This window comes from Sinocyclocheilus rhinocerous, unplaced genomic scaffold, assembly GCF_001515625.1.
Source record: "Sinocyclocheilus rhinocerous isolate Xijiao unplaced genomic scaffold, SAMN03320098_v1.1 scaffold2682, whole genome shotgun sequence".
Classification (NCBI taxonomy): Eukaryota; Metazoa; Chordata; class Actinopteri; order Cypriniformes; family Cyprinidae; genus Sinocyclocheilus; species Sinocyclocheilus rhinocerous.
The window spans coordinates 211,996-221,745 of NW_015663712.1; the positions used below are offsets into that span (position 1 = coordinate 211,996).

Below are 9,750 nucleotides of genomic sequence, written 5' to 3' on the forward strand. Positions count from 1 at the left end.
CCCCCCCCCCCCCCCAATTATTTAAAAGATGATAAGTATAATCCCCCACATTTCTACAAAACATCACCCTTCAAAAAATTATAAAACTTTTACAGCTCACCAAAGTTATGTAACCATTTCAATATACAAAATTACTCGATAGTCACACACCTGGCTCATCTTTAACCCTATTATCATGCTAATCATGCTATAAAAATGCTAGCGACATGCTAGTCACTTGCTAATCATGCTAGCAACATGCTAGTAGCATGCTAATCAGGCTAGAAACATGCTAGTAACTTGCTAATCATGCTAGCGACATGCTAGTCACTTGCTAATCATGCTAGTAGCATGCTAATCATGCTAGTAACATGCTAATCAGGCTATAAACATGTTAGTGACATGCTAGTAACTTGTTAATCATGCTAGAAACATGCTAGTCATTTGTTAATCATGCTAGCAACATGCTTGTAGCATGTTAATCAGGTTAGAAACATGCTAGTAACTTGCTAATAATGCTAGCGACATGCTAGTCATTTGCTAGTCATGCTAGCGACATGCTAGTTACTTGTTAATCATGCTAGCAACATGCTAGTATCATGCTAATCATGCTAGCAACATGCTAGTTACTTGCTAATCATGCCAGCAATATGCTCGTAACAGGCCAATCATGTTAAAAACATGCTAATCATGCTAGAAACATGTTATCAACATCTATCGAATCTATCTAAATTTTCAAACTTCAGGCTTTTACAACTACTTTAAACTTTCAGGCTAGGTTTTCTCAAGCCAACCTAAAGCTTCTTGATGAACTTTTTTTTATCTAGTTGGTAAATTAATTCAGTTATTAACAGCTCTTACAGAAAAAACCCTCTAATATTCGCTGCACAGTCACCTTTTGACAAAGCTCTAGTTTGTCTTATATTTTCAGTATAAGAAGAAAACTCTTTCAAGGGTGAAGGTGCAAGATTATTAACAATTTTGTACATTAAACAACAATTGTAGAACACAACAAAATTGTCAAAAGTTAAAAAAAAGTACTTGTAATCGAACAATGAGGATATCTGTTGGGTTTCTTGTCAAATGCTTTTAAAGCACGTTTATACAAAGTATATAAAGGTCTAAGAGTTTTACTAGAATTTAAGCATAGAAAAGATGTAAAGACATCCAAGATCTAATGCAAGCAGATTTCCTAAGCCTTTCTCTTTCTCTCAAACATATTTTATTGGATTGTACTGTTTTTATTCAGAGCTGTGTCTAACTGATTTATTTAAAAATGTATCACCTGAATGTATTTTAGAATTTTTGTCTAGTGTGCATCTGAAATGTAACCTTTTGTTAATTGTATACCTTGTGTACTTTATTCAGAGATCGCCCTGAAAATAGCCTTGATGCTGGCGTTACAAAGTGAATAAATGAATAAATAATTCTCTTTCTCTCCTCCAGGAGCCAATCGCATCGTGATCGAGGACTCCAACATCCTGCAGCCGGTGGGTCTGACGGTGTTTGGGAACTTCCTGTACTGGATCGACCGGCAGCAGCAGATGATCGAGCGCATCGATAAGATCACGCGCGAGGGACGCACCAAGATCCAGGCGCGCATCGCCTCTCTGAGCGACATCCACGCCGTCCACGAGCTGCGCATGGAGGAGTACAGTAAGCGTCTCGCTGAGCATCATGGGAAGGGGTTCAACCGATCACAAATCTCACGGTTCGGATCATATCACGGTTTCTGAACCACGGATCGGATTTCGGATCAGCAAGATTAAGCCACTTAATAATGAGAAGCATTAAATTAAGTACTCAAGTGCTGACGAATCTCAGTTAATCTAACATGGTACACATTGCAAGGTTTTGTTTTGTTTTTTTGTTTTTTTAAGTAATACCAAATAGAATAGGTACAGAAATGTAATAATTAAGTGTAACATAACACTGCATCGTATTCACTGTATAATTTATAGGCTGCTGCCCCTTTAAGAGCTGATGCACAGATCCAATATAATGAGACGCATCCGATTTCTTTCTCAGCTGTCCACTTAAGACATAACCGACTGCTTTTACCAGAGTGATTGTCGAGATCAGGTTTTGTCATAATTTTATGTGTACATGCGTCTGTTCAAAGGCAATGAGTGAAAGAGATCCCTTTTCTTTCGCTTGAATGGTTTAAAATCGCTTGTGTGTGTAAACACGTACAAATGATAAACTTTCACTCTATGTTTACATTTTGCAATGAATCTGCGGATCACATGCGTGCCGAACCGTGGGGCTTGATTCGTACGGATCAGCTACGATCCGTTCAGTCACTAATCATGGGTAGAGCGATGATAAATCGATGCAGAACCGATTCGTGGATGGATTCTGAGCTTATATTTTAACAGCAGATGGCGCTCTACTCTAGTTTTTATCCGCACTCAAACACTCATGAAGAAGAGCTCTTGCGTGTTCGGCTGAGTCTGTAATTTCACCTCGGCTCAGAATGCTTTTATGACACCAGATTAATGTAAACGGCCCACTGTGAACACCTTTGTGATTCGCTTCAACCTTTTCGAATCTTATGAATGATTATTTTCTCGATTCGTGATGCATGGATTTATTTTCCCAGTGGTAGCAGAGCGTCTGTGGGGCGTGTGTTGATGCGTGTGTGTGTGTGCAGATAAACACCCCTGCACGTCTGATAACGGCGGCTGCTCGCACATCTGCATCGTGAAGGGAGACGGATCCACGCGCTGCTCGTGTCCGGTTCACCTGGTGCTGCTGCAGGACGAGCTCTCCTGCGGAGGTACCCATCACACACTCATGGAGAAGTACAGAAGATCATGATGTTAATGTTTAGAATTATCTTTAAGGGTTAGGCCACACTTATATTTACTGCAGCGAGTTAAAGGGACAGTTCATCCAAAAATGAAAAATTGCACCTCAGGCCATCCAAGGAAACAAGCTGAAATACGGGCGAATCTGATCCTGTGAGGAATGAACTGATTCAGCTGCAGTCACTGAGCTGAGGCTGCTTTATTAATATAATTGCATGTACGTTACGTCATTGTGCGATTACGTAAACAAACTAGTGAATTGAACCAGTTAATTGAAACAAACTTTCCAAAAGAACCAGTTTGCAGAAGAAACTCGTATTTCCCCGTTTGCCTGAGGCTCTGGATTACAGGTGATGATGTAAACAATGTTCAGTTTCTTCGTTTCTCTTCATAAGTCACTATTATTTATATAGCGCTTTATACAGTACTGATTGCTAGTACTGCATAGTACTGCTAGTACTGAGCTAGTGTGTGGTGGGCGTTCTGGCGCACTATGGCTGCCGTCGCATCATCCAGGTGGATGCTGCACACTGCTGGTGGATGAGGAGATCCCCCCTTTCTATGTAAAGCGCTTTGAGTGCCCAGAAAAGCGCTATATAAATGTAAGGAATTATTAATTATAATTATTATTATGATTGTGTCAAAGCTGCTTTACAGTGTTAAACGGTAAAACAGTGTGTCGATAATGCAGGAGGACAATATCGTAAGACCTCAATATATCGTCAGGAGCCACGGGTATTAATTTTGTGATATGCTTTTTTTCGACTCTCGAGTGACGGTAGCCATTGACTTGCATTGTGTGCATCACCAAGTAGCACGGTTTCAGCTAAAACTCTTACTTCACTGTTCTACTGAAGAAAAACATCACCTACATCTCGAGTAGCCTGAGGGTGAAAATTAACAGCAAACTTTCATTTTTGGGTGAACTATTCCTTAACGACTTCATGTCTGGGCGATAATGTGTTTTCATTGTCACATGACCCTGCAGCACAAAAGCAATACATTGTATGGGTCAAAATTATCCATTTTTCTTTTATGCCAAAAATCATTAGGATATTAAGTAAAGATCATGTTCCATGAAGATATTTAGTAAATGTCCTACCGTAAATATATCAAAACTTAATTTTTGATTAGTAATATGTTCTCAATTCACACTTGCATAAATGAAGGCCTTGAAAGGTCTTAAATCAGAGCAGATAGTCTTAAATTCATAGTCATATTCATTGTCTTGATTTCCAGCACAAATATCTAAATATCCTTAAATCAAGATACATTTACTGGAGATGAAAAGTGAAGTGAAATTGAACAAAATGAAGTGATTTTATGATTAAAATGAGAACAAAAATCTGCCAATGGGGAATGAAAAAGAAAAATTTGTTCTTGTTTTAAGTATAAACTCACTTCATTTTGTATAATTTCTCAGAAAACTTCTCCAGTAAATGTATCTTGATGTAAGAATCTTTAGAAAACGAGACAAGAACACTGAGGACGAACATCATTTTTGTGCGGTGTGATCAGAAGTACATTAAAAGTTATTTCGGTAACACTTTACTTAAAGCCTTTATGTATAACGCATTATAAAGGGTTATTAAGGGGTATAATGCATTATAATTATTCATAATGTGCTTTGTAATACATTGTATCTTGTTGTAAATAATTATAACCGAATTTAAAATGCATAGTGTAACAAGGAACTGTGTTATAATGTATTAACTGTAGTGACAATTATTCATGAGATTCTACAGTGCATTATAAGGAGCATTACAAGACATAATTAATGCATTAAAACTACTTTTGTAAGCAGGTAAGAGACGCTCTGTTTTCTTCCTCAGACGCGACTGAAGAGCCGTCCTTTCCTCCCACGAACACCATCGGCTCTATCGTGGGTGTGCTGATGCTGCTGTTCGTGGTGGGCGCTGTGTATTTCGTGTGCCAGCGTGTGCTGTGTCCTCAGATGAAGGACGACGGCGAGACCATGACCAATGACTTCGTGGTGCACGGGCCGCCGCCGGTGCCTCTGGGATACGTGCCTCACCCCGGCTCTCTGAGCGGCTCGCTGCCAGGTGACAGGAACATCTGGGTCTTAATATCTAAACATTCTTGAATCAAGATGCATTTGTTTTGCAAGTAAAATAACTGAAGATATTATTGTTTTCTGTCAAAAGTATCACAATTTAGTTCGTTTTTGCTTAAAGGCACAATATGTAAGATTTTTGTTATAAAATATCCAAAAGCCACTTGCGCAGTGTGATATATTTCATGCAGTTGTGTACTTACGTTATCCCAAGGATTGGTAAATCCAGAGAAACTCATATTTTAAATAATGACTCGTCCCTGTTCCTCCCTAGTCTTTCAATGACGTAATATCCGCACTATCCTCGGTTCATAGAAACTAAACTAAACTAAATCCATAATGGCTGACGCGAATGAAATGAAAATGAAAGTGTTGACTGCAGCATTAAATTTAGATCTTTTTACAGTGTTGCGCATTATAACCAATCACACGCGAGTCTGTTGAGTTTATGAACGCAGTGGCCAATCAGAGGCGTCCAGATGAGGTTTGTTCAGTGTACGCGCTCGCTCTGCTCGCTCGCGAATTCTCTCGTCATAAACAACAGAGCGCAGATGTACGTATGATGCAAGAGATTCATTCATCAAACCATGTATAGACAGCTTTACTGACTGAAGTGTTTTTGAGAGTCTTAAGTCGCTGGGGTATATTTGTAGCAATAGCCAACAATACATTGTATGGGTCAAAATTATACATTTCTCTTTTATGCCAAAAATCATTAGGATATTAAGATCATGTTCCATGAAGATATTTTGTAAATTTCCTACCGTAAATATATCAAAACTTAATGTTTGATTAGTAATATGCATTGCTAAGAACTTCATTTGGACAACTTTAAAGATGATTTTCTCAATATTTAGATTTTTTTGCACCCTCAGATTCCAGATTTTCAAATAGTTGCATCTCAGCCAAATATTGTCCTATCCTAACAAACCATACACATTTCACAAAACTGACCCTTATGACTGGTTTTGTGCTCCAGGGTCACAAATGTTCTTTGCTCGCTTTCTCTGTATAATTTATTCGCTGTTTGAATAACTGTGGAAGGTACAGGTAATAAAAACATAATTCATTACCTCATCTGTGAACATGATTCGTGAATTCCATACATAAACGACATCTCCCATCGTTCCTCTCTTCTTTACAGCGTCATCAAGCTTTGCCTTCGTTTTGAAAATGTGAGCTCTAGCGGCGAAAACTTACATATTGTGCCTTTAAAACAAGCACAAATATCTGCCAACGGCAAGAAAAATAATCTTGTTTAGCCTTTGAATTAAGATAATTTTTCTTACACCATTGGCAGATATTTGTGCTTGTTTTAAGCAAAAACTAACAAAAATTTGATTTAAATTTTTTTTCAGAAAACAAGACATAATATCTCAAGTCATTTAACTTGGCATGTTGATTCAAGAATGTTTAGATATTTCTACTAGAAAACAAGACACAACTAGGAAGTCAGAGAATCATTTGTTGCAGAGTGCTGACGTGTGTGTCTCTCAGGCGTGTCTCGTGGGAAGTCGGTCATCGGCTCGCTGAGCATCATGGGAGGCAGCAGCGGTCCTCCGTATGATCGAGCACATGTGACCGGAGCCTCGTCCAGCAGCTCCTCCAGCACCAAGGGTTCATACTTCCCTCCGGTCAGTCGCAGATAAATTCTGTGTTGAATGGTATAATAAAAATCTTAGCCAATAGATGATTGCTAATGATCTGCTGTTGATGAATTATGACAATGTTTACCTTGTTTATATTCAAATGTTTTTATAAGATGCACATTTCATAATCTTCATGTTGAAATGAGCAGCTGGAAGTAGTAAAGCAGTACGTTTACATTTAGTTATTTAGCAGACGCTTTTATCCAAAGCGACTTAAAAATGATGACAATAGAAGCAATGAAAACCCACATTTCAAAATAAGAGCCCTGTGCATTTCAAGCTTGTTTATAAAAATAAAAAAAGGTATAATTAAAACTGGATATTATTGGTATTTTGGTTACACAATGAACTGTGTTTGGCATTTAATTTGATATAAATTGTCTCTGGGTCGCCTGTCATAGGAAGGAAAGATGAAAAATATTATTTAACACATTACGAATATAGATTTTACTAGTATCAGCGCGACGATCTGCTTGCAGCATTATTGATAGACCTTTAATTCTTATTTATTGAGACATTAGTACATAAACTAACTTCAGTTCATACAGTATGTATATGTGAAATAAATATTCAGTTGATTATTATATTTATTGTTTTATTTTAGATTACAGGGTTCCTGCGGGTCCTTAGTCTTGAGATATCTTAAAACGGTTATATTTCTGCCGTTGCAGAAGCGCCTCTTGCTGGCAGAGAATGAATGTGCAGTTTGTTTTTGTTCAGACCAGTGTGAAAATCGGCCCATGTTTCTACACGCAGAGCTGTAAATGTGAACTGGTGGATCGATTAGAAGATAATGCATTATACAAATATAAACAGTAAAATATTTAATTAATATAATATTGATAATTGTTTAAATTAATATAATAAATAATACTTTTGACTCACCCACTTTCTAAAATGCTTTAAAGGCTGAAATGTGAAGTGTATCATATTATAAAACTTTTTGTTTTTGTGAAAAATTGTATCTGAACTCTAAATCAGTCATGTTAGAGTTTAATATGGTACTATAGACATTGCCCCACCCCGCTCATATGGTATTAATTTTATTTGTGCAGGTCTTTAAAAAAAAAAAAAGTCTTAAATTTGAGCGTAAAAATCCTGCAGAAACCCTGGATTATTATTTATTATAATTGTATTAAATTTTATTTTTTATTCTGTGGTTGTAAATGTCAGCATCTTTTGTAATGAGTCTTTTCTCTGCCATGATTCCAGATCCTGAATCCTCCTCCGTCTCCCGCCACAGTGAGGTCGCAGTATACGATGGAGTTCGGTTACTCGTCGAACAGCCCGTCGACGCACCGATCGTACAGGTAACGACGGACACGTGTCACACGGATGTCATGCTAATGTTTATGATTCAGTGTCTGACTGGGAGTGTTTTGCAGCTACAGGCCGTACAGTTACCGTCACTTCGCCCCTCCGACGACGCCCTGCAGCACAGACGTGTGCGACAGCGACTACACGCCGGGCCGAAGGGCTCCGCACGCGTCCAGCGCCGCCGCCAAGGGCTACACCAGCGACCTGAACTACGACTCGGAGCTTGACTCGTCCTGAGCCCCGCCCACCGCTGCGTAAACTGTAAATAATGATTTTCTTACTTAGTAGTTTTGTCGTCTTTTCTAGTTCTTCTTCTTCTTGAATCGAGATGCGTTTACTTGACAAATTAAATGACTTAAGATATTAAGTCTTGTTTTCTAAAAAAATATAAAAATATCTGCCAATGGGGTAAGAAAAATAATCTTAATTCAAAGGCCAAACAAGTATATTTTTGCAGATATTTTTGCTTGTTTTAAGCGAAAACTAACTAAATTTTTATACTTTTTTCAGAAAACAAGACTGAATATCTTAAGCCACATTACTTGTAAAGTAAGTTCATCTTGATTCAAGAATTTGTAGATGTTTATACTAGAAAACAAGACAAACATACTAAGAAAATAATTTTTTTGCAGTGTAAGCCCCGCCCACTGCTGCGTAAGCCCTGCCCACGGCATCTGTGTACATATCTGATGGCGTGATGACTCTGACACGTGGGCGTCTGTCTCGGGTCTGGCGGCTCTCTGTACATTTAAAAGAAAAAGAAAACATATTTATATATTTTCTATACAGTGTTTATTGGTTATGCCATAGAGCTTTGTATTAAAAGAAATTTGTACATTTTTTTTTTTTTAAGAGAAATTTATTAAATCCACACAGACGTGATAGGTTGCCTTAATCCAGGAGTTTAGAATCAAACGTGTTCATGCCAAATAGATGGAGACGCCCGTCGCCCCCTGCAGGCTCGGAGCAGCAGCACACTGTGACCTGAAACTCAATGAGCCGCCAAACAAGATGGTACTCGTATTTTTCTACTATTTTTGTATTGGAGACGTCACGGATGCGGCCTCCTCTGTGCGTGACGAACTTCAGCGGCGCTTTAGGAAACGGGCGGGAAGTGATGCGATCCGAACCGGTCGAGCGAAAGCTTCCCGCCGCGCACGGCTCACAATCACGGACTGCTTCTCGTGCCTGACCGTTTTTTACAAGACCTTGGAACCATTTTTCACTTTTTTTTTAATCTCAGTGCCCACAAAAGGTCAATTATTTTTGTACCATATACTGTGTAGATACTGTATTTATAAGCTATAAAGAAGAATCTTCATCTTCATCATCATGTCCTTGCAGTGCTGCTGTCCTGTTACGCCCCGCCGGTGAATGTGTGACAGTCCTGAGACAATCTGTGTGTGTGAGTGTGTGTGTGTGTGCGCGAGTGTGTGTGTGTGTGTGTGTGTGTGTGAGTGTGTGTTTGTAAGGACTCTTGAAGTTCCTCTAGTGTCTCCAGCTGTTTAGTTTCCCATAATGCATCTGTTTCTGTGTTTATAGCACTTCTTCTTGAGCTTTTATAAAGGGAGACTCACCAGCATAAACGTCCTGTATTACCCAGCATGCATCAGGGCATGTCAGTCGTGTGCTGCTCAGTCCTGATTGTGTTGGTTTGTGTCACACGCTGCCTTCAGAGCGTCCTCCATGTTCACGACAGCAGCTTCGGTACAATCACGGATGTGTCAGAAACCGCTTTTCCAAATCTCTCCGTGTCCCAAACCTCCCTTTAATGGCCTGATCTGCAAGGGCTTCTGGGTAACGCCGTGTTTTTAGTTCCTTTATGATTCTGCTCACACCAGCGTTTCCGTTTTCTTAACTGCACTTTACAGGACCGGTTCTGTGTGTGTGTGTGTGTGTGTGTGTGTGAGCGTGTGTGTGT

At 39.0% G+C, this 9,750-nt stretch overlaps 1 protein-coding gene across 1 annotated transcript in view; it reads left to right on the forward strand.

Annotated features, from left to right (window-relative positions):
- LOC107729005 (low-density lipoprotein receptor-related protein 6-like) overlaps positions 1 to 8,066 on the forward strand; it is a 45,514-nt gene extending 37,448 nt beyond the window's left edge. The window contains 7 exon segments of the mRNA XM_016539356.1: positions 1,426 to 1,635; positions 2,633 to 2,783; positions 3,465 to 3,492; positions 4,594 to 4,852; positions 6,361 to 6,497; positions 7,725 to 7,822; positions 7,898 to 8,066. Coding sequence (XP_016394842.1) covers positions 1,426 to 1,635; positions 2,633 to 2,783; positions 3,465 to 3,492; positions 4,594 to 4,852; positions 6,361 to 6,497; positions 7,725 to 7,822; positions 7,898 to 8,066 — 1,052 coding nt within the window.
- The last annotated feature ends 1,684 nt before the right edge of the window (positions 8,067 to 9,750 follow it).